This window comes from Myotis brandtii, unplaced genomic scaffold, assembly GCF_000412655.1.
Source record: "Myotis brandtii unplaced genomic scaffold, ASM41265v1 scaffold822, whole genome shotgun sequence".
Classification (NCBI taxonomy): domain Eukaryota; kingdom Metazoa; phylum Chordata; class Mammalia; order Chiroptera; family Vespertilionidae; genus Myotis; species Myotis brandtii.
Window position 1 is genome coordinate 491,575 of NW_005371333.1, and position 25,336 is coordinate 516,910.

A 25,336-nucleotide genomic window follows, 5' to 3' on the forward strand; every position below is an offset into this window, starting at 1 on the left:
TTCACTGTTATTCTGCCTACTTTTTTTCTCCATTACTGAGAGAAAATGTATAACATTGTGGATTTGATTTCTCCTTTCAGATTTGTATGTGTGGCTCCATTCTCTATAAAATTGAAGTTATTTTTCAGATAGTGAATAGCTTTGAATGGATTATGTTATGCTTAAAATTGGACCATGTTAACAAGTCCTTTTAGGCATCTCACTTTAATCCTCTCCACTCACCTCCAAATTACACACACCCACACATAGAGTTTACATTATTTTATTAATTATTCACCATTAGTGTGCAGAGTTGGGATTTTGTTAGGGTTCATTCGTATTACCTTATGTAGGTCTCCTTTTCAATTTTTAAGGTGACTGATCAGAATTGAGGGTTGAGTCTTTGGTCAAGAAATATAGTAAAGTTAACCAACTCCTGTATATAAGTCCTATACATAGCAGTCTTCCACAGATATCACCCCCACTAATGCTCATGCATTTGTCATAGGTACTGAAGAGAATGTGGTTCAGTGACTACATGCCCTTATCAGAAAGACTATTAAATTTAAATAGTCAAAAATAAATTAGAAAGCATTGTATTAATTCAAAATACAATCTTCAAATTGACAGAATATGGTGCAATGGCCCTTTACCCCAACAAGTATTCCCCGTTATATCTTTAGCAGCAAATGTGTATTTATCTGCAACTTTATTGTATTATTTTCTAAAGATTCAAGATGCTTTCTGGATTTAATTTTTGCCAGATGATCTTAAAAACTAGAGCTGAATTATAAATTAAGTTGCTTTGTTAAGAACAACAAAGAGTAAGGCTGTGCATTTGTGTAGTTGGAGACTAAATTAGTATTCCAAACCCAAACTCTATTGCTGCAATCTCATTAAACAGCATTGGGTAGACATTTAAAGATTTTATACATTTTAATTCAACTGGTCACTTGGTTTAAAACTACATTGATTTTTTTCTATTTAATTTTTGGTCATGTATATCATGCTAGATATCAAAATGAATTTGAAACTTGGAGGCTGTCTGTATTAACAGGGTATTAAGTTCTTGGAAAGGTTCCTTTCCCCATGCTAATTTTTATCACTTTGCTATTGCTTTCATTTCCCCTTGAGCTTTAGCTTTTAAGGATTATTATTCATTCTTTTCAACATCTACCTCGATCATTAAACAATTACACCTTTATCAGGCAGAGCAGCAAGAGACTCTGTGGATAATGATGAGGTTGGAAACTCCCCTGCACAACCTGTTGGCTCATCTTGGAAGAAGAATGTCATGCCAAATTATCTTTATGTGTTCATGAATAATGTTCTAACAAGGATTGTTGGAGAGATGAGTATAAAGGGCAGTTCTAATGGAAAGAATGAAAGTAATATTCACTTTGGCGAAACATTATAATGCCTCAAAAGATGCTGTCTGTCCTTGCTGCTAAATTAGGTGCATTTAAGTTAGCATCCCCTGTAGCTATCTGCTATTTTGCAGAATGAACTAAAAGAGAAAGAATATACCTTTCAGGATTTAGAAGTCCCTCAGATGACCATAACATAATTGCAGGGAAAATACTCATTTAACCCAGAGTTCTTAGTATAATAACCGGGTGTATTGGTCTTGAATGTAGTCTCTACCCACCTTTAATTCTTAGCTTTAGACTGCACTCTAGAGTAACTGACATTTTTGCTGTTGGTGTTTCCTCAATGCAGAATTTCAGAGTGGGATATCAGGTCTTTAGTGTGAAGATACGTCGATACTAAACCAGGAATCATTGGCAGTGACATTTGGACACGAAATATTAGAAAACTAAAAAGTAAGCAACTGTGAAGGTTGATCATGGAAATCAAAGAGGAAGGCACATCAGAAGAAGGCCAGCACTTCCTTCCCACACCCCAGGCAAATGAGAGTGGGGACTTTCACTTGACAAGTAAGTATGTGTGTGACCCTTCTTGGAACTCTGACAAACACACAGAAACTGGGGTTCTAACAAATGGCATAAGATTAACAACATGTTTTCCCTTTGCACTGCTTCTTTTGTTGTGAGTCTATGAAATGGTTCTTATCTTTTATCATCTTTTATGAGATAGATGATAGTCCATGAAACTGTTAAATATCAAATGGTAGAATCAAAGTGCTGAATGTGTATTAAGACACTAACTAATACTTCTTAAGTACCCCTTCTATTTAGCATTTGTATAATCTCATGTGGAATTATTTTTTGGAACATAGACATTTTCCCTTTAACACCAAGGACTAAGTGGAAAGCTTTAGGGTGAAATGGCTGCACTACTGTCACTGCCCTACCTGAGAGCACCAAGTCCCATAGAGAGCAAGCTTGGAGACTTGGGCAAGATTTACATATGAACATTACAATCAGGATTTGTGCTACTCACATAATTAAAATTGTTGGAAGAATTATATGTTTTTCTCCCATGTTCAAAATTCTAGGGTTCAGGTTTTATTGTTTAGCATGAATTGTGTCCTTTCTTTACTTTTCAGAAGATTCTTGTTGCCCAGTTATTAACACTGGCAAACATATGCCTAACCTCTCATTTAATTTACATTATAAAAATAATCCTTAGAAAATGGTATTGGTTGGATGCATTTTTTGAGAAATTTGGTTGTCAGAGCTTATAGCAGAGTTAATTGTTAATAACCTTTTTAAAAATCTACACTATTCAAAATGCACAAAGGCCTACCTAATGATTGTCACTTTAACCTCTCTTGGAAAGTCTAAAATTGTTAACCATAGCATTGTTAAATGTCAGCAGGAAGAAAAATAAAATGGTTACCATGCAAAACCTGTGAACTCTATAAATAAAAAATGGATGATTTTTATACAGAGAGGTGGTTCTAACAATATATTAGTGACCGGATGCTATTAAATTTAAATAGTATCTGGTGAGTCCACCAGTAAAAATAAAGAAGGAAAGGATTTGCATAATATTCTTACATTACTGCCAAATGGTTTACTTGTCCATAATTTAGTTTTGCCTCTTTGGCCACCATGAGAGCTAACAAATGGCATCCCAGGCCTCATCCACTCTTGTACTGTGTGCGGTCTTCAGGCATTCGCCTGCCATTTTCACTTATCACAGCCTGGTCTTTCTACCTTTAGTCATTAGATGTTCCCATTTCCTTACCTTTGTCCTCAGACTTACTTTCCCTTCTACTGCATCTTAAATCATTGAGCCATGTTATTAGATTTAAAAAAAAAAACTCCAACAAGAGAAATAGAGGCATTTAATGGAATGTTGATTTGAGCTATCAATAAGCTAGCAGTATAACCACCAGCATAATATCCTTCATAACCTATCTAGAGATATCCTTTTAATTAGTAATTCACTGAGTATAGCAGGTTGGAGTGGTTTGAAAGAAAACTCTATATGGAAGAGTGCTTTGGAGAGGTTGTCCTTTTTTGAAAGTTCCATCTCTATCTCCATGCATTTAAAAGAAACAGACACAGTGGGAAATGTTTTATATTTGTCACAGCTTATAATATTTGAGATTCTTAATGGCTATGGAGCTAAGTAGCTCAGTCAAATTTTTAGTTATATCTAGTTCTGTTACAAATATTATGTCTTCCCCTGAGAACCCACTGCTTATAAGCCTGATCAATTGACTTTCTTTATTCTGCCAAATAATATACTAATATATTCCGGGCATGGTGAAACATAGTAATATTCAATGACATATTTTTGATAATGACTTAAATATCTTTAATCTGAATTCTTACCTATTATTTATAGGTATTCAGAAGACGCCAAATGAACCGCAGTTGGAATTTATCCTTGGTAAGAAACTCCATCTTATTTTTATTGATAAATATAATAATTTGTATATAAAGTTTGCAAGTTGTAGGTACATTACTTATATCCTTATATATTTTATAATCTTTTATGAACAATGTTCTATAAGGTAAATGCTATTTCCTCTCTTCTTACATAAAGAATCTGAGCTGAGGACTAGGTCACTTCACTCCCCCAAGAACATAGGGTTCAGTGATGACAAAGTTGGGCCTTTCAACCAAGTCTGGCAACCACAAATATGGTGCCCAGAACTCACTCTCATGCAGTGACTGGGTTTTGTTGCTAATCAACATGTCTGGAAATCTGTGTGTCTACTTATTTACTTCGTTGGCTGGAAACCGACCTAATGTGGAGTTTTTCTTTGTTTTCCTTTATGCCCCTTTCAGTCTCACTTACCCAAAAATACCTCCTTATTCTTCCAATCTTGAAAATGGGATGATGCTTTTATTTTGAGGCATAATTTATTGAGAAAATAACTATTTATAGTTTTTATTTTAATCGTTTGTTTGTCCGTTCTAATAGGCTTAATTTTTAGAGCAGTTTTGGGTTCACTGCAAAATTTAGTAAAAGGTGTAGAGATTTCTCATTTACTCCCTACCTCCACAAATGCATAGCCTCCCTCATTTTCAATATCCCTTGCCAGAGTGGTACATTTGTATGGTTGATGCACCTACTATGACACATCATCATCACCCAAAGTCCATAGGTTACATTAGGATTCTCTTTTGGTATTGCACATTCTATGGGTTTCCATTATTATAGTATCATATAGAGCAGTGGTCGGCAAACTCATTAGTCAACAGAGCCAAATATCAACAGTACAACGATTGAAATTTCTTTTGAGAGCCAAATTTTTTAAACTTAAACTATATAGGTAGGTACATTGTTATTAACTTAATTAGGGTACTCCTAAGGCTTAGGAAGAGCCACACTCAAGGGGCCAAAGAGCCGCATGTGGCTCGCGAGCCGCAGTTTGCCGACCACGGATATAGAGGATTTTCACTGCCCTAAAAATCCTCTGTGCGCCACCTATTCATCCATCCCTCCCCTAAACCCTGGCAACCACTAATCTTTTTACTGTCTTCATAGTTTTGCCTTTTTCAGAAGGTCAGATAGTTGGAATCATAAAGTATATCGCCCTTTCAGATTGTCTTCTTTCACTGAATTAAATTGCTGTTAAGTTTTCTCTATATATTCTCACTAGAGGCCCGGTGCACGAAATTCGTGCTCGGGTACGGTCTCTAGGCTTGGCCTGCGATTAGGGCCATCTTCCCCAGCTGCCTGCAGCCTGCCCCACCCCCCACCCCCTGTTTCCTGTTCGCCATCAGGTGATCAGTGCCAGAAGGCCAGGGGAAGGGACCAAGAGGTCAGCTGTTCCCGCCCACTCACCGGCCCCGCCCCTGCTGTGGGTGGCCATCAGGTGATTGGAGCCTGCCAGCTGGGGAAAGGGACCAAGAGGTGGTCAGTGCACCTCATAGTGACTGGTCCAGTAGTCGTTCTGGTCGTTCTGCTGTTAGGGCCAATTTGCATATTACCCTTTTATTATATAGGATGGCTTGGTAGCTTATTTCTTTTAGCACTGAATAATAGTCCATTTTCTGGATGTACCACAGTTTATTTATCCATTTACCTACTGAAGGACATCTTGGTTTCTTCCCAGTTTTGGCAACTATGAATAAAAGTTCTATAAATATCTTGTGCAAGTTTCTGTGTAGACATAACTTTTCAACACCTTTGTGCAAATACCAAGGAGCTCAATTAGTGGATCAAATGGTAAGAATATATTTAAGTTTTGTAAGAAATTGTCAAGCTGTCTTCCAAAGTGGCTGTCCCATTTTGCATTCCCAGTGATGTGTAAGAGTTCCTGTTGCTCCACAGCCTCACCTGAATTTATTGTTATCAGTATTTCTGATTTTGGTATAATTTATTTTTTTAACATTTCATTTTTATTACATATATAGCTAAAAGGTGCTGTAAGTTAAGGATTCTAGATTTTTTCTTTCTCAAGTATTGAGAAACAGAAATGTGAAAACTCAAGAAACATCTGTGGTAATACCAATAAAGTTATATGTGTTTGTTTGTTTTTCCTGGAGTTCTCAGATGTAGAACCAATTCATTTTCAGAAAGGGAGCTGAGGAGCAAAATAGGCCTAGGCACCTCTTGACTCACTGACAATAACTCTTACTACTTGAGCCTTCATCTAGCCATATTTTATTTTGAATGAAAAAATAATGATTTTACATTTTTGACAGGACTTCTGAAAAGTAAAAAATTGTTTGAATTATTTGGTGTATTTCAAAACACAGATAAAAGCCTTCTTATTTGCATCTTGGAGAACAGGGGTAATCTGAAGCGGGCAGAAGCAGTTGGGGTAGAGGAGGTTCAGTAAACCTGGTGGCCAACTTTCAAGAGACAGCATGTCTGGGCCAATACCTGTTTTCTGTTTGAATTTAAGTGATCTGTCTTGTTCAGAGATCTAACTATGCTGTTTTTTTGAAAGTCCAGTCAAGTTCAGTAGCAATGCTGTTGTCACTTAAATTTCTGGCTTTGGATCATAGATCTAAAAGAAGAGCAGCTGCAGGAAATGATTCATAATGATAGTCCTCCCATTTAAAAAAATTCAAATATCTTTTTTTATGTTTATTTAAAAAGTACACTAGATTTCTTAACAATAGATGATTTTATCTTATCACAGGGCAAGAAATGCCTGACGATTAAACAAAAGAAAGATATTTAGAGTCTTCAGGGAATTGAATTGTTGATCTTGAAAGATAAATTCCCCAAACTCTTTGTTATGTCTCTTAGCATGTTAAGATCCTCGACTTTTTTATTTCTTAAAAAAAAGATACTTAAACTACTCTTTCAAGGATACTATATTTTTTAGTGTATATTTTCATCACTTTTTTCTTTGTTTTCTTAATCCCACAAATTCTTCAACACTTCACTTGTTACATAGTTAACTTCATAAGGAATAATGAGAGTAATAATTTCTTAAATATTTTTATCATTGTTGAAGAATGTGCATATTTATTTAATTAGAAAGCATAGTGTCTTAAAACAAAAATAAAAAATTTTAACAAAAAATAGGATAAACAAGGTAGGGAGCTTTTTCCACTTAATTTTTCAACTAAATTTTTGATATTTGATTCTTGAGTATTCAAATAAATTGAGAATTCCAATGGCTTTGCATTTTTACATTTAGAAACAGCTACACTGATTTTGTTAGGTGTCTATTGCTTTGAATAAGTTATTTTCTGTGGAGGATTTGTTTCTTCCTTGTCTGTATGGCACTATAAAATCGCTATATCTTGCTGAAGTTCCCCTGCTACATCTTTATTCAGCTAAATGAGGTAGGAGATGCTTAGTCAATTGAGCAAGCTAATTGACTAAAAATATCTTGCTATCACAAAATAAGCATGTACAGAAAAAATGAGTATCTCATGTCCATTGTTAACTGTATATCTCATGGTTGGCTGCCTTTAAATTAAATAATTCACTCTTACAACTGCAAATCTGCTTCCACATTTCTTTCATTGTTTCATTTGAGTGTATTGAAACCATTTTTATTTTCACAAAGGGAGAAATAATTAAAAACCCTGGAGAATGCTTATTTTGTTTATGGTTTAATAAAATTGTTTTCATTTCAACAAAGCTGGCATTTAAGAAGAGTGATCATTTCTTAAAATCTGGGTGCATTTATTCTCTGAATCCATTGTTGAAAATGTACAGAGAAGACTAATATTGACAATGAGATAAAATAAATTTCTATGAACTATTTTATAAGTTCATCCCAGAGTCAATAGAAAGCTTATAAAAATGTGTTTCATATTTTATATGGACATCATATATGTCATACATTCAAAACAATAAGTCTAATGTGTTCAATGGTTAAAATTCAGTTTTATCACAGCATGCCAATGACAAGATGTCCTTAGGTAGGTTACTTCAGATATTAGAGTGGCTTTAGTAAGGAGAGGTTATCCTCTGTGGTTGGTAAGGCTTTGTCCAGGAAAACACTGATTCCAAATGCTCTGTTCTCCTCTTGGATCGCATATTAGATTATGTGTACTAATTTTGGATTTTGGATATAGAGCCTTTTTATTTCTAAAAGCCCAGTTAGAAACAAAATCATGTCCATCATGTGATCAGTTTTCTGTCTTCAGAATTTGAAAATGTGTATAAAAATATGCCCGAATTGATAAGCACCACCAAACAGTCTCATCTCTTTATAGACACAGCTTTTATAGATCGCTAGTGCCTTCATTAACCTACATGTCAGATCCATTTATACTTTATGAATTGCTGTAAATCAGTCATAGTTTTATATGTTTCTCTGAAAGAGAAAATCTTAAGAGGCCAAACTTACCGATTTTCCCGTGTCCATACTTCTACTTCTGCTGGCCTGTGTTCTATAAATGATTATAAAGCTCTGACTTGTTTAAAACTCCAGAGGGAGAGTGGAAGATTTTAGTTCATCTTCTTTAGTATTTTTGTCTTTTACATGGTGTGCAGGGCCAGGTAAAGGGAATACCAAGCACAGAAGTATATTTTTATATTTAATTTATTGATAAAAAAAATATTGCTTCATACAAGCTGCTAGATAATCTTCAAGAGACAAGAGAAACAACTGCCAAGAATTAGACAAGGCCTGGGCTGGCCCTATTTTGTTGTCTATTATAAATTTATTGTCATGTTCTTGATTCTTAGAGTATGATACTTTCCTTAGAAAAAATTGCATTCCACTGAACAATAGTTTTGTGCCAAGTATATGCTTACCTCCTTACAAACAGGAAGCGATTTTTTTTCTCACCACAATTCTGCAGGATAATAACATTAAAAATAAGAAACATTTATTGAGAGCTTATTTGCTCACCATAAGTTGTTCTAAATAATTTGCATAAGTTAACTACTTTAATTTTCATTATGAAATAATTGCTCTATTATCATCCTTGTTTTACAGGAAAAGAAACTTAGACATAAATAGGTGAAGTAATGAGCCCCAGATTTGAACCAGGAAACCTTAGTACAGGGCATGCTCTCCCATGTTATCTGTACTCAAAAGATAAAAAAAATCTAAGATTCCTAATGGTCGACTTTCCAGAGATCTTATGGGAGTTGAGTGACAGTCAGGATCCAAGTTGAGTTGTTTCTGATTCGAAAGCTCCTGCTTTTAACCATCAGCCCATATCCCCTCCTTATCGATTCCCACTGCCAAGGATTTCCAGGAGCTGGTAAGACAAACAACTGTAAGGCCAGGCAGATTGCAATCAGAGCAAAATAACAGTATAAGCCAAGAACTATAGAAGGACTGCACAAGCAGTGATTAAATGTAACGGAGGCATTGGAAATAATATCTCAGAGGAAGTGGCCTTTGGACCAGGCCTGGAAGGATGAACAGGGTTTCATTTGATTTGAGAAGGAGCATAGGGACAGTTGAGGGAAAGGGAGTAGCTAAATACATGAAACAAAATCCTAGAGCTCATTTTCCAAGTTGATGCGTTTAATTCTCATTTACATTTCCCTCTTTATTACTTCTAATCCCACTCTAAAAATAAATTAAGTCTCTAGAAATCCTCTTGCAATATTTTATAATTGTTACATACATATTAGGAATTTGTTTTAAAATTCTAAATGAACACAGTCTTTTAAACATTGTCTTACTGCTAGCAAATTGTATTTAGGTATCAGAAAGAACTAATTGAGTCTTACTGGCACTGGGGATATGAAACTCAGAGAAAGCTCTGGCTATGCTGAGCTGTATGTACACTACAGAATTTGCAGCCATGCTGTGCTCCTGAAAATTGCATACCTCTGCAGAATTTGCACATACAAGAATCATCCCAATGTGTCTGTCTTTGAGCTATCTCAGTCTTGACAGCATCAGATAACTAGCAAGTGATATTGATGTCTGTTGGTACCTGTGGGGTTTTGGTTCCAGGACCCCCTTGGATACAAAAAACCGTGAATGTTCAAGTCCCTTATGTGAAATGGTGCAGAACAGTGCATACAATTGGATCTCTGCAAATTCCCGACCCTGAAATGGGAAATACTGTTTTCCATCTGAAGTTGGTTGAATCTAAAGATGCAAAACCTCCTTATATGAAGGGCAGACTGTACTTCTTAGGAGATATTTTCCAAAACAACCATTTATCAACAACACAACAATAAAAATAATAGACAACTAATAGAAATGTATTTGCATTTCAGGCTCAGATTTCAGTTTATAATCTGAGTGGGGAGGCACTATAGCTCACCAGCTAAAGAGGGGGGTGCAAAGCCCATTGCTAGGATTTGAATTTTGTCTTTGTTACTACTTAGCTTTTTGGCCTTAGAAATATTACACAATGTTTCTTTCTGACTCTTGGCTTTCTTATCTGTAAAATGGGGAGCTAGCTTTGTGGCCTTAGAAATATTACACAATGTTTCTGACTCTTGGCTTTCTTATCTGTAAAATGGGGAGGATATCAGTATCTAACTGTTAAGTTTTTGTTAGGATTAAATGAGTTAATATACATAAAGCACTTAAACTGGTATTTGACATGCAATTAATGATTGGTTAACCTTTATTGTTTTGAATATAATGTTGGTTGAATCACTTCATCATAGTGAATACTTCCTGAAGCAGGGGGTCTTGATGTTGCATTTTTGTGCATAATAATTGCTATCACTTAGGGAGAGGTATTAGGCTGTACCCTTTTCACTTTTTATCTCTACTCCTTAAACAGACTTCCAGCTATTCATGTTCACAGATGAATTCAGTCATTTGCCCAAGGGCATAAGGCCAGGAAGTGGAGGAATATAGATGTTAATTCCAAAGGCCATGTTCTTTGTGGCTGGTTATTAAAAGTACATGAATGGGGAAGGGAAGACAATAAAAAGTTATCTAAGACCTGCATAACGTTTTCGTAATCCTGAAATAATTAGAGATTTTATTGAAAGAAGAGAAAAATGAACCAATTAGAGTTTCTTAACAAATCTGTCATGTGGGTAGTGGCTTCTGGGGACTGAAGATGTAATGTGTGCCACGGTTGGAATGTTCTTATTGACATTGATCTAAATTCCAGCTTGGCCCTCTTCAGGAGGTTCAGATACCAGACATCAGTAATAAATGAGAAGTACATGAGATAGCAAACTTCTCTTCTTTTTGCCACTACTGTATCATTTAAGTGAATTTTGCTGTGATAAATTATATTTACTCTTCTTGTCAAATTTCTTTCTGAGTAATATATATCATAGAAGCTTTTAATTAAAGGGGGTCTTGGACCAGGTTTAACTTCATAGGCCTAAATTGATCCTTCCACATAGGTTTAACAAATTATTTGTTAGGGTTTATTTTTTTTATATTCACCTTCTAATGTCTTTATTTGTGTCTTTCATCCATGATCAACATGCTCCTTCCAGGTTCTTTCTCTTTCTGTGTGATTCACCTAATTACACTCTTCCCTCCACTGTCTAATTACTGAGAGCGGCTGGTCGCTGGATCAGGTCTACCTTTGCAGCATCTGTTGCCATGTATGAGTAATTGACGGATCAGGACTACCTAGGGGCTTTGTTCATTAGGTGGCTTTGCTTTGTGTAAAGTCAAAAGCCGCTGAGGTTATGATGCTGCTGTCTGTGGGGCTGAAATTTGTCAGTCAGCCTTCTTGTCGAGCAGATGGTACCCGAATGTATCCTATTGGGAGCCATGCCATGGGGAAGAGAAGTGACCAAGTGGAGTGGGGCTCAGAATTCCAAAAAAGACCCTTCTCATTTCCATTGTACAAAACAGTTTTTTCCCAAAGGCTTCTCGCTTGGGCTTTGACCTTTTGCAGCTGGCAAAGGTGGTGCTGCCTCCATTTCACAACAAAGATACTGACTCTCGGAGGCGTTAAGTGACCTGCCAGCAGTTGAATGCTTTGCCTGGTAGGAGAAAGCCCCAAACTTTTCAAGTGCTGTGCCCCTTACTCCTGCATGACCTCTACTTTATCAATGACATAGATTGCTCTCGGCCATTATCTGCAGTGATGAGGGGGCAGAAGTCAGTTTGAGGAGAAAAAAAATATCCCAGGTCAAAACTTGTGCCATTCAGAATGTAAGTTTTATCCCCATACTACAAAAAACTTAAACACAATCTCGCTCTAAACAATTCCAAACATAAATGTTAAATAACAATTATGAGTCTTTGTCTCCAAAATTGGTGACTTGCCCTCATTTTTCCATGGAGCTCTCTGCTCCCATTTTCAACTGGCTAGTAGATATCTCCACTGGCTCACCTAGGCGGTATTTTATGCTTAAGAAAGTTAAATCTGATTTGTTGATTCTCATTCCTGCCCTTTAAAACATTTTATGCCCCCTTGATGCCCATCTGTAAAATACATCACCATCTATTCAGTTACACAAATCCCCAAACTATAAGTCTTTCTAAATTCTTCTTTTCCCCAAAATTTACATCAAACCCATCATGTCCTATAATTTCCATGTTGAAAAAACATTCTGAAGTTGAACACCTCTCTCCATTGCCACCACTATCCTTCAATTCTAAGCCACTATCAGCTCTTACCAGAAATGTAAATGTGATTACTTCACTGCCCTAGATAAAATCCTCCATTGGCTTCTATTTCACTTAGAATAAAATTGAAATGCCTTACCACATTCCACACAGATCTTGAGCATCCATTCTCACCTTGTCTGTGCTAATCTTTTGGCTCAGCAACCCCACTTGTCTTCTTTTTGCCTGTCAAATAGGCCAAACCTTTGAGTCTTGGCATTGCTGCCTCTGCCTTCCAAGCTGAAAGTCACCTCATCAGAGAAGGTTTCCCTGATCCATGGTCTTCTAAAATTCTCAATTAAATCATCCTGTTTAAAATTCTCACTAAATTATTCTCTTAAATTTCATGTCTCACTAGATTATGAGCTCCTTAAAATAGGGAACTTGTGTCCTTGTTCACCGCTATGAAACTGTCACCTAGAATCATGTTGGGCACATTTAGACAGTCCATAAATATCCATGAACTGGATGCATGCATGGGTGCCTTTGCTTTGTTCCGCTCATGTTTCTTCATTAAATAAGTTTATATATGTAGATGTACCTTTGAAACATTTCATAATTATTACTAACACAGTGGTTTGTAAAAAGCAATTAATTTTAAATTTCTCAAGAAATACAATTGTTTAACTATTGATATTTTGTTGTTAGTAAATTATATTCAGAAAGATAGAGCTTTACTGCCCTTAGGGTTCTTATAGAGAGAACTGATAGGATGAGTCAGTCATAGGCAGAGCTGAACAAATGAGTTCTGTAACTAGACTGGATAGCTGACAATTGCTTACCTGTGTAGAAGTCTACACCTAAAATTCTTCACAAAGTAACTTTAAGATGTCTGTATTATGACAGCATCAGGAAGCAGCAATCTTGTTATGGAGATGTTCTTATGAACATAGTAAGAAGCATAGCAGATAACTAAAACAGTAGAAATGAACTGGGTCCAGAGATTTGGCCTATACATTTCAGCCTATACATGTAACCCCGAGAGAAGGCAGTACAAGGGCAGTGTTTGAGAGCGTGGGCTGCTAAGAGTGTATGAATCCTGATTCTGCTACTGGCTACCTATGCAACTCTGAACAATTTATCTTAACTGGGTTGTTTTGTGGGTTAAATGAGGTAGTGCACTTAAAGCACTAAGAATAGTGCTAGATGTATATGTGACCTCTTAATGCTGTTATTCTAATTGTTATCTTGGATTAACCACTTACTCTCTCAGAAACTCTTATTTCTAATCAGTAAGTTTGGATAATAATTGCTATTTCATAAGGCATTTGAACTAATATATATGAAAATGAGAAGTACTTTATTAATACACTAGAGGCCCCATGCACAAAATTCATGCACAGGTAGGGTCCCTAGGCCTGGCCAGCAATCAGGGCCGATCAGGTTCTCCGCCTCCTGGCCTCCCTGCCTCCTCCTTCATCAGTGCCCTGCCATGTTCCGCATTACCCCCTGGTGTTAGCACACGTCATAGTGAGTGATCGAACTCCTGGTCAACTCCTGAGGGGACAATTTGCATATTAGTCTTTTATCATATAGGGTTATCAGGAATTTAATAGATCTTTTTTCACATATTCAATTAGATCTTCACAAGCACTCAGTGGGAATAACTATAATTATTGTCCCCATTTCCAGTGGAGGATATGGAGACTCCAACACAAATTTAAAGTCACCCAGTCAGGACTGTAGTCTCTGACTCTGATCTTTCGGGTATTTACTACACAGAGCAAGTAAGAACTGCCATGGGGACCTTCAAATAGAAGGTGTCTCATATTCTTAGCTTATCCAGTTTACCACATGTCCTGGAAGAGGTGAGAAGATGGTTCTTTCATGTAATTTGGGTAGTATAGTCTACTTCTCCTTCTATCTGAAACTTCCTGTAGAGCCAGGGCTCTGAAACATTTTTCATTCACCCAGCAGATGCTCTGGTGAGCTTTAGTTTTGAACTGCTCTCCTTGGAGGTCCCAAATATTCTGAGACATGCTCTTTGTTCCCTTCAAACTCTGATTCTCATAGAACCACTTTCTCTCACTTTCAAGTTATCTGATCTACACTGTTTTGACATAGTGTTAAACTCGTAGCTGTTGCTCTATTAGACCCTTTGTACCCTCCAGCTAACCACACTTGTCTTCTCATCTTCAGACTCACTGGTCTTCCCCTTCTTGTCTCAGGTCTCCTAGATCACTAGTCATATCTAGCCTTAGATTATCTGTGCCGACCTTATTTCATTTCCTGTGAGTCAACAATCTTATGATGGAAGAAATGACTGTCCTAAAGCCCTATGTTGGACATGAATATAGAAATTTTCTCTTTTCTACAGTAAAGTCACATACATGATTGACTCAAAAGACTCAAGAAAAACAGGAGTTATCTTTTTTGGGCTCTTCAAAATTTGTCTGCCCCCAAAGAATGTTCTAGATGGAGACAATAAAATGAGAAGCTAATTATCCTCTCAGAACCATCCATTCTCCTATTCTTTCCTTCCCCCCTTATTTCCTACTCTTTCTATGTATGGCTTTGATTTAATACTTCCAATTGACTTGTAAAATATATTTGGCATTAGAGGGACAGCAATTTCATAGAAACATTTAATAATTCCACATATAGTTACTAAGCACAATACATTTATAGGAGAAAAAATAATGAAATTTTAAAAATTACCTTAATTTAAGAACCACCTTCTAACATTTAAGCTCCTATGTGCAATGTATATACATACACGCATACACACACACACACACACACACACACACACACAATGAAATTCATCTAAAACATTTTAGTTTGAGAAAGCATGTCTAAAAATTGCTTCAGTCAGGATTGGGTGGAACGCAGACCATGAGCCTGTGTGTTATTCGTGAAGTCATCCAGATTAAATAACTGCTTTCTGAATTGCTTACTACTTCCTGCCCAGACATATGGACCTTAGCTTCCTTTAATAGAGAATCAACTCCTGAAGGCAATATTCCAGGATCCTATTTCCTTTATTCTTTCTCAAACTCCCAAACACTTTCTGGACATCATTTTGTGTCCTCAGTTGGAGTTCAACAACTTTGAGCACACATCTCTTAGCCATCTACCTTTGGAGACTTGGGTCCTGACTTTCCTGCTGCCCCTCCTGTAACTAATTGTCTCCACCCACTGCACTGGCCTCATCTTTAGGTTTGGAAGTACATCTGGGAAGCAGCCACTTCCCACTCACCCATGCGCCCTGCTGGATCCACTGATGGGCTCTGTGCTTGTCCTGAACAGGAATCCTGAATGGGAATCCTATTATCTCTCATATTGAACTGGTAGTTCTGGAAAAATGTTGTCCTCTTGGCCTTTGAGCAGATAAAAGGCTTAAGGTTGTTTTCTGTGTTTCTTCCTCTTCTGAAATCCTACTTCAGACACTACAGATTTCCATTTACGGACTCACGAGCTATTTCTTTTAGTATTCAGAGGGACCAGCTTCCACTCTTGGAATAACATTTTCATTCTTTCTTAAGCAGCACATATGTTCCTGTTGAAAAGAACAGCAGAAAGCTGCAAGCACTTGTTTCTGAAGTGGAGCGTGGATTTGGAGCACGCACACAAAGAGCCAAGTCTGTACACAGCGCTAGGCGATGATGCCAGACCACTGTGAGGTTTACCGCATTTAGCATGGGATATCAGAACCAGAAGACACGCAAGCATAGACTTGTTTTGAATTCAATGGCTTGAGGATGGAGTCTCAGCTACCTAGGTAACACTCATGAAAATAAGACAAAAGAGAAATTTCTGAGGCTTGACATGAGAGAAGCTGAGGGAGCCTGGACAAGCTGGAGAAGGGAATCTTTGGTACTGACAATAGTGATTTAGACCAAATTTGTTCTTTTCACATGCAAATATGCAGTCTTCTGTACAGCTGGCATCTTCATTGCTCCTGAAAAGAGCAATTCCCCAGAGCACCACTGTTCCAGGCCCAGGTTCCTTTTTTCTCTCCCTCTAGATTCTTCAATGATGCAAAAACTGGCAAACGATACTAAGGAGGTAGTTTACTCTAGTATGTATAATGTCCCAACTATAGAAGTGAGTGTCATCTTCTCAGCCACTTTATGTAAAAGGCCAACATGTTTTCATTTAACACACACAGATCCATATAAAATATGGTGGCATATTTTCATATTGTCTTGTTATGGGGTTGGGGGCAAAGTAGCACATTTTATTTCAGGTCCTGTTTCTCTTTTCTTAAATCTAGCTATCTACGGCAAAGAAATCAGTTTAATTTACAAGTGAATCCATTGAAATGAAATTTAGGAGCAGTGGTGCTCAAATCTCAATGTAGCAAGAATTTGAAAGCAGTATTTCTGTAACAAAATCTCTTCAATTCCTTCTTGCAAATTATTACCGATATTCCTCAATAACTCTGTCATCTGGTTTCTCTCTATGGCATTATTCTCATCCTTTCCTCAAGTTTTACTTGAATTCTATTATCAGAGTATTGGCAGTCTTAAAATTCTTGTTACAGAGTGAAATCACCGCTGACCATGCATAGGACCAGATGGGATAGAATGATGTTACTGACAAAATATTAATGCAGGCTGCTGAATACTGAACTATTGGTAAAAAATAAATAAACATATAAATAATAGTCTTCATCTTTAGCCATATGTTGTGATCTACAAATGTGACTGACTGTTTAGTTAAAAATATGGATATGGAACTAATGGAACCATGAGGCAGCAATAGGCACATTTTTGTTCTGGACATGAGCTAACACAAGCAAAGTGTAAGCCTAATGCCACGTGGGACATAGTAAGTGTGCAGTAAATTGTGCTTCCTGCTCCACACCCCCATATTCTTTGCAAGCTTCATGTATAATCTTAAATGGGAGAAACCTTAACATTTGTATGATATTGCCCTGGCCAGTGTGGCTCAGTTGGTTGAATGTTGTCCTGTGCACCAGAGGGTCTCAGGTTGAGTTCCATTCCCAGTCAGGGCACATGCCCAGGTTGCGGGTTCGGTTCCGTATGGAGTGTGTGTGGGGAATTGATGTGTCTCTCTGACACTGATGTTTTGCCCTCTTTCTCTGTCTCTCTCTCTCTTTAAAATAAAATCTAAAAAAATAAAATAACTTGCATAGGACTTTGCTTTTTCTTTACAGCAGAGTTCTTTTAAAAATTTAGAAAAAAAGTTGTATGATATTAGCATTTTATTGAGGTCATATAGAAGCAAAAAAAATCTAGCATTATTTTAATATGTGTAAGGAATTCTTTCATCAGGATGGCTTTATTTTTTGTTTATTTAGTCTCTTTGTGTGTATGTGTGTGTGTGTGTGAGTTTGTATATGTGTGTATTGATTCCTTGGGTTGATTTCTTATATTTGAACATTAAATACTGAATTACTTTTTATCCCCTGACTTCCTGGAAACCTAAAATTAATGGTGTTTGTTCAAGTTATGTGAGTAAATTTATTTTACCCTAATTTTGAATTTGGAATATTAACATTTTGAATTCAGTGCAAAAAAAAGAGCCCTAACTAGTTTGGCTCAGTGGATAGAGCATCAGTCTGCAGAGTGAAGGGTCCTGGGGACAATTCCTGTCAAGGACATGTACCTTGGTTGCAGGCTCAATCCCCGGTAAGGGGTGTGCAGGAGCCAGCTGTTCAATGTTTCTAACTCTCTGTCCCTCTCTCTTCCTCTCTGTAAAAATAAATAAAATATGTTAAAAACAAAAAAATTCCAAATTTTAAATTGTTTCTTCCACACAACTTTTATACATTTTTTTCTTTTTTCCAAAAAATATTGCTTATGTTGGCAGCTATGCAGTGTTCACAAATTATTTAGGGAAGTGTGTCTTAATTAAAATCTCCCACACAACAGTTAAGGAGAAGAATAACACATTTTTGTTAATTTCTATAAAGGCTTAAAAAATGGTTACTTAACTGAAGGAAGAAGTTGTGGTTTGTTAAGAAAGATGTATTCCTGACCTCAGCAGTCAAGTCTTATGAATATGCAAGTGATGACTTCGATAACCTCACCTTTCATACTGATGAGAAAAATATGTAAGACAGGATGTTTGAAGTAGCAGAGAACACGAAGAAATAATACCAAATCAGAAAAATTGTAGAAAATAGGCTTGATCAGTTGAAATTAAGCTAAAATGAACAGGGAGGGCAAAATATCACACTCAGCTCAATCAATTAGAGATGTACAGGTTCTGCAGAGAATACAGAATGAAATGGAAGGATATATATGAATGGCTATAAGTTAGCTAAGCATGCTCTATAGCCACATATTTCTAAGAAATAGCCTTAAGAAAATATTCAAGAGGGAATAGTGTTCCTAACTACTCATGAAATTCTCATTGTGTGGATGTTAGTATGAGGCAGGGGCACTGTGTATTCAGTCGTTTTACTACACACAAATGAATGATCAGACATTGCAGTGCCCTGGGACTGAATCCACTCAGGGGATCTGAACTGTCAAGGTTGAGATCCTAGTCTTCGGAAGATTAAAATTCCTGAGAAAAAGGAAGAGCAAAAAAACCCCAGAAAGGCAGAAGAAATTTTTTAAAAGGAAGACATTTTATAATGGCAAAGTAAATTGAGAGAAGGACTATCAGGCTTTTTAAGGGCTACATATATCTTTTAATGTATGGTGTAAATTGATTTAATCTAGATGTAATCACTGGTATACAATGGTAACTGGGAAACCATATATGAAGTCCAGTAATTTATTGGATTGGAAATATAACCCAAATTGGTGTATCAATTGATTAGTGGCATCTAATTTTCTGAAGCACAAGGAACAGGTTATATATGTGACATTTTTTTTTTTAGCAACCTGACTAAATGTTAAGAATTTGAAAAGTAAAGAAAAAACTGTTTTCTAGGCTGCAAGGGGCTTACCCACACCACAGGCTTAGGGAAGTCACTGCTTCTCATGTTGGTGGGAGGAGAAGACTGCCGAGTTGAGGGAGCCTGAAAACCAGATGTCTATTTCCCTCAAGCCCTGTTTGTATCAGGCTGCTTTTCTATTCAGTATGTCTTCAGTCCTCTGTACCTTGGCCTTCGTTGCCCTTGAGGGACATGGATTCATGTCTTTCTTTTTCCCCATGAATAGTCTTTAAAGGGTATAAAAGGTGTGATTTCATCACGCTATATTGGGATCGACCTGTAACATTTCTTTTTAATTATAAGAAAAAGAAGCTTTACTAGAATTAACAGTCTTTCTTTTTGATGAAGGGAGTATACAGAGCAAAGGAGCAAGTCTTTCCATGATTCCTTGGGATACTTCAGTTTTAAGATAATACCTCCCTGTAAACTGTTATCCACAGAGTCAAGTAACTTACTTCCTAGCTAAACCTGTGCTTAGAGGGGAAGCTGACCATTTACATGTAGCACATCTGAGGCAGACAGAAAACAAAGCTTTCTGCTATTCGTGGCTTCTCCTTTGGAAGTGCCTAGTCAGAAGTGAAACTAACCAGCATGAGTGTGCCCATCTGGTTGCACAGAAGGTGGTATATTCATGATACCTATGATTGCTGAATTCAACAAATAATCCAATAAAGGGCTTTTCTGTTTCCCTTATCTATTGATATGAAAACAAGCAGGTACAAAAAAGTCACAGGCATACACACACACACTCACTCACACACATATACACACACTCACTCACACTCTAGAGAACCAATGTGCAATATCGCGCGAGACCCAGACCCACTGCGCTGGCGGGACCCAGACTGACTCCCGCTGTGCGGGCAGGATGTGGGACCCAGAGTCAAGTCCCCGCCCACCCACGCACACCTCACTGTGCATGCAGCCTTCTGGTGATGAGTCTTTGGTCGTTCCACTGTGACGGTGTCATGACCCCGGGGTTTTTATGATAGAGATATACTAGAGACCCGGCACACGAAATTCGTGAGTGGGGTGAATGGGTGTGGTCGCTAGGCCTGGCCTGCAATCAGGGCCATCTTCCCCAGCTGCCCACAGCCAGCCCCTCCCCCTGCTGCCACCCACCCTGGGTCCCTGTTTGCCATTGGGCGATTGGAGCCTGATGGCCGTGGGAAGGGACTGAGAGGTCAGCCATTTCTGCCTGCTCACCAGCCCCGCCCCTGCTGCTGGTTGCCCTCTGTGTGGGGCGACTGGCGGGGCGGGGGCCTTGGCTGGCACCACCCATGCCCCCTGCCACCCAGCCCTGGTTCTCCATTCGCCATTGGGCAATTGGAGCCTGCCGGCCAGGGAAAAGGACCAAGGGGTGGTCAGTGCATCTCATAGTGACTGGTCGAGTGGTCATTCTGATCGTTCCCGTTCCACCATTAGGGTTAATTTGCATATTACCCTTTTATTATATAGGATAGAGGCCCATATAATAAGTGCACGAGTGGGGGCTGGCCGGCCTGCCCTGATGGGGGCCCTGGATCAGGGTGGGGGTCCCCACTGGGGGGTGGGGCCGGCCTGGGCAAGGGTCCACAGTCATTCTGGTCACTGGTCGTTCTGCCTTTTCAGTCGCTGGGCTTTTATTATATAGGATATGTATACACACACACACACACATGCATATATATATATACATATATATGTATGTATACATATATATGTGTATATATGTACACGATCTGGATTTCAAAGTAGTCCTTCAGACAGGCTTTGCAGTACACATGTCTGCACTCCAAGAAGTGCATGCATTCACTACCCAGCTTCTCACAGAAACAGATATTGCACAGGAACAATTTACTATTAAAGCATTTTATCTGCTGAGCTTGATCAAAGTCCAAGATTTCCTGGATCAGATTGGACAACGATTTCACATCCTGCACGGCTCTCTCATCCACAACTTCCTCTTGGTCTACAGCAGATCCAGCTGCTCCTCTACAATCTAGCTCTGTGTTGGCAGAGGCTTGAGCCGTCCTTCTCTGCAATTTTTTCTGAGAACCGATCTTGAGCTCGAAAGGAGAGACAATATTCAGGTACCCTAGGGTCTCTTCCTTAAGAAACTGCATCCAGGCAAACAGGACCACATTGCCACAGTGTTCTTCTCACAAGTTGTCTAAGTGCTTGCATATATATATGCAATAGTAATAAAATGCTTTTATTGAAAAAGAGTAAGGTAACACAAAATCCGGACCAACCTGGAATACCTTGAGCACATAATTTTTATAAGAATATTGGATAGAGCCCTGGCCAGTGCACCTCAGTTGGTCAAGCATCTTCCCATGCACTAAGAGGTCACTGGTTCAATTCCTGGTCAGGGCAGTTTCCAGGGTTGCGGGGACATGCAGGAGACAGCCAATCATTGATGTTTCTCTCTCCCTCTTCCCTCCTTTCTCTTTAAAAAAAATAATTTTATTGGGTAATAAAATCCATTTTGTGTCAATTTACAACTATAATCATAGTAATTTAGAGTGCCTATTATGTACCTACATTCTACATACTTGACTTCATATAATATTTATAACAAATCTATGAAATTTGTTGCTTTTTAAAAAACTTGATTTAATCGATAAGAATACAGAGGCTCAAATAGGGTCATTTATCCAAAGGTATATAGCTATTTAGGCTAAATCCAGGTCTCAAATACAATTTTATCTCAAGTAGAAAAAAAATTCCTTTATTTTATCTATGTCATACTGTGTGGTTTCTCCTCTAAGCCTAACTTTCTTTTGGCTAATTGAAGAACAGAATTATCGAGATGTGGAGACTCTCACTAAAGTGCTGCTCCCTCATCTCCTCTGCTTGTGACCATTGCTTTGTTCTGGAGAAACTTTGTTAGATGCCACTAACACTGAATGGCAAGAAGAGAGATGAAATAGAGTGAGGCAAGAAAAATGAGCTGACCTCACAGAAGACAGAGTTCTTAAGGGGAAAGAGACAGTTGCTTGGTGTTGAAGGGAACTCACGCTGGCCTGGCGGGTCACAGCACCTCTGTTGTGCAAGCCTGCAGCAGGTACCTCTGCTTACTTGTGCATTCCACATCCAGGCAGGTCTTAGAACTCCTAGGATTTGGCCAGTGCTGCTGTGTTCCAAGGCACCTGAAAGAACGTGTGCTCCACTTCAAATTGATTATTGCTGGGACTGAGCTCTTGGCATGGTTTGGAAATGATGGCTGAATGAAACAAACTGCTCATTTATAAAAACAGTATTTTTATGTAGACAGAATAGTAACCTCATATGAACCTGGAAGACCCTGCCCTTTAACTTCTGGACTCTCAAATATTTGAACTACTGGGCAAAAGATGATCCATGCTCTATTCCTAAGAATTCAGGGAGTAGCTTTAAGCATGCAGAACAGAGGTTGGCAACTCCTGGTTCTTTGACCAAATTTAGTCACAGATGTATTTTGTGTGGCTCTGAGAGTTTTAGCTCTTACAGTGACTGGGATTTCAAGCTTTGTACAAATTCTGAAATCAAGCCACATTGGCCTTTCATTCCTTCAGGCAGTGACTTTGAGTAGATAGCGGTCCCCTCTTCTGTCGCAGCCTACGCTTTCCACTTTCCACTTGGCTGAATGCCTGGCCTTTCCCTGAGATATTGAAGCTCCATTTGTTTTTATCGTTGCATGTCTACTGAGAATTCCCTTTTAGGAGAGTGGGAGCCTCCTGGCTCCTGTATAGGTCTGAGCTAGAGACACCTATAAGTATCTCATAATCTCATAATTAGAAAGTGGACCCTCACATTGCTAGTAATTATAGCACTTAACAGGAAAAATAATCTCTTGTAGCTTTTTTATTTTTCCTAAAGAAATGTTTCAAATTATACTTAAAAAATTATGCATTACTTCTATATTGTTATTTTTCCCCTTTTCAGTAAAAAAAAATTTTTAAAAAGTCAATTCAGTGGACACAAGCACATTGGAATCCCAACCTGTCAACATCTTGTGTATTTTCACTTGTCTGGGCTCTGAGAATACTTTTAAATAGCTTAGTCCAAAACAAAGCCAGTAAAAAGGCCTAAAGAAAAGTAAAAATGTACTGATGAACAATCGATTGGATTGATTCGTCACTACCCATTTGATTCAAGAATACTTAAATAAACAAAACAAAACAGCAGAAGCAGGCCATTTATGCAGGTCTCTCTGAGAGTGGAATTTTGGTTGGGTAATGGGCAGTAGTAAGTATGGCTGGCAGACCAATAGAACATTGTTTGATTTCTGAAATAGCTTTTTCAGGCTTCTTATTGGCTACTGAGTAATTCCTGTGCAGGTTAGACTTTACTGTGCCCCATTGAGTTATCTCTTCATGAAGCAATGCAGTCACTCAGCATTTATCACCCTTCACCTCTCAATACATATAGTTTCAGTATATGTGTACTAATAGATCCATGGTGGGTGTGGGTTTCACTTTATGAAATGTAATGACTCATGTAGTGGGTTTGATATTTACAAAGAAATATTGGGTCTGGTGATAGCTTTTATGGGGCTGTCTGAATATGAATGAGTCAATAAAAAACTATTTTGCAGTATAACACAACAATAAATATTGGTAAATGTTGATATTAATGCTAATAAGTATTAGTATAATGATATTAGTGGACTTTATTTTGCATGGAAAAGAAAATCCATTCATAAGAAGGGCATAATTTCTTCCTCTCCTCCACCCTGAGAAATAGATAGACATTTGCGGAAATTGAGTGTCTAAGAGTTTGAGACTTAGTGGCACATAACTAGGAAACAGGAAATCTGGGATACAGCTCAGGAATTCTGACCCATCTGAGGGTCCTTGCATGACATCTTGCTGCATACGCATTAGGGAACAATAAATTCTTTGGGCTGTTGAGAAGAAAAGAGATATGTGTACCCCAAGATTTGACTTGAGTTGTTTTCTATACTTGTTTTTAGGTATAGAATATAAAGATACACAAAGTGCCATTATTGCTTTTACTTCATCAGTATTGGGGGATCTGCAAATTCGTTTGGACAGAACTTTCAGTTGAGTGGAGCTTTTCTCTGTTTTTATTAGGAGTGAGTCTGAGAGCTTCTCTGATAACATGGAGAACAGCTGCTCACTTCTGGGAAATAACCACAGCCCACACTCATGCCTGATAAGAAATCACCAGAGTAGTAACTTACTTTGAGCAAAAGTGTCATAAGGTAGCGACAAGGCTAGGAGCAGGAAGTGTGTGAGATGCATGCGTTTGAAACAAATTGACCCCAGCTTTAAAATCCAAGGACAGATATATGTTGGTATCAATAAGTGAAAAGAGAGAGAGAGAGAGAGAGAGAGAGAGAGAGAGAGAGATGTATGCTGTGAGCAGAAAAGAGAGTGATAAATTAAACACATTCATAAGGCAAGTGGAGGAAATGATCAAAATAACCACCAAAGAACAGTAAAATCTAAATCTAACTTTTTTTCCCCTTCCGGCGATATGTTGACATTGTTGAAAAACCTCACATCAGTACTTTATAAAACTGTAGGTCTCTTGGGTTGGCAATAAAGAATCCTGGTAAAGGGCCTTCCAAAGAGCAGTGCTGTTGTGTGGGCGAGGAATGCAGGATGTCAGGAAAGGAAAGGAAGCTAAGGGTCCACGATGTAAGCAAGTGATGAGAGCCTGGTAATGTAAACGTGAGCATGTAATATCTCCACGCTACTCGTTCTTCATGTGCAAAACTGAACTAATTCAAAGCGCCATTTTGAGGAATAAGGAGATCAATACCAAAATGCCTCAAAAATAGTGAGGGTTAAATGAACTGTAGCTATTATTCTTTCCACACATGCTTCCCTAACCGAGAGCATGGTTTAAATAAGGGAAATGATGACAGAATACCGTACAGGAGTAAAAAGATCTCCAAGTCTGGCAGGAAGGAGTGAAGTGAAATCTGCCCAGCATGGCTTAGCTGGGGTACCTAGAGCAAAACCTGGCCTATTTTCTTCCAAAGCGCCTGCTACTCCCATTCTGCTTCTACAAAATGAGATGATCTGTAAGCCATTGAAAGGTGATGATAACCTTTGCTTTCAAGTTTCAGAGTTAAGCCTTAGTTCCTCTGTTCCAGTAGTTTAAATATACCCATCCCTCCTTCTCTTCCTGTGCTGGTCAGAGGCATGGGGTAGGCATGC

The 25,336-nt window shown here is 38.1% G+C and overlaps 1 protein-coding gene across 6 annotated transcripts in view; it reads left to right on the top strand.

Annotated features, from left to right (window-relative positions):
- INPP4B (inositol polyphosphate-4-phosphatase type II B) overlaps positions 1 to 25,336 on the top strand; it is a 484,095-nt gene that overhangs the window by 185,905 nt on the left and 272,854 nt on the right. For all 6 annotated transcript variants that reach the window (XM_014531700.1, XM_005884189.2, XM_014531699.1 and 3 more), the window contains 2 exons: positions 1,699 to 1,916; positions 3,739 to 3,783. In XM_014531700.1, the coding sequence (XP_014387186.1) occupies positions 1,826 to 1,916; positions 3,739 to 3,783 (136 nt within the window). In that variant the 5' untranslated portion in view covers positions 1,699 to 1,825. The remainder of the gene's footprint in view (positions 1 to 1,698; positions 1,917 to 3,738; positions 3,784 to 25,336) is intronic.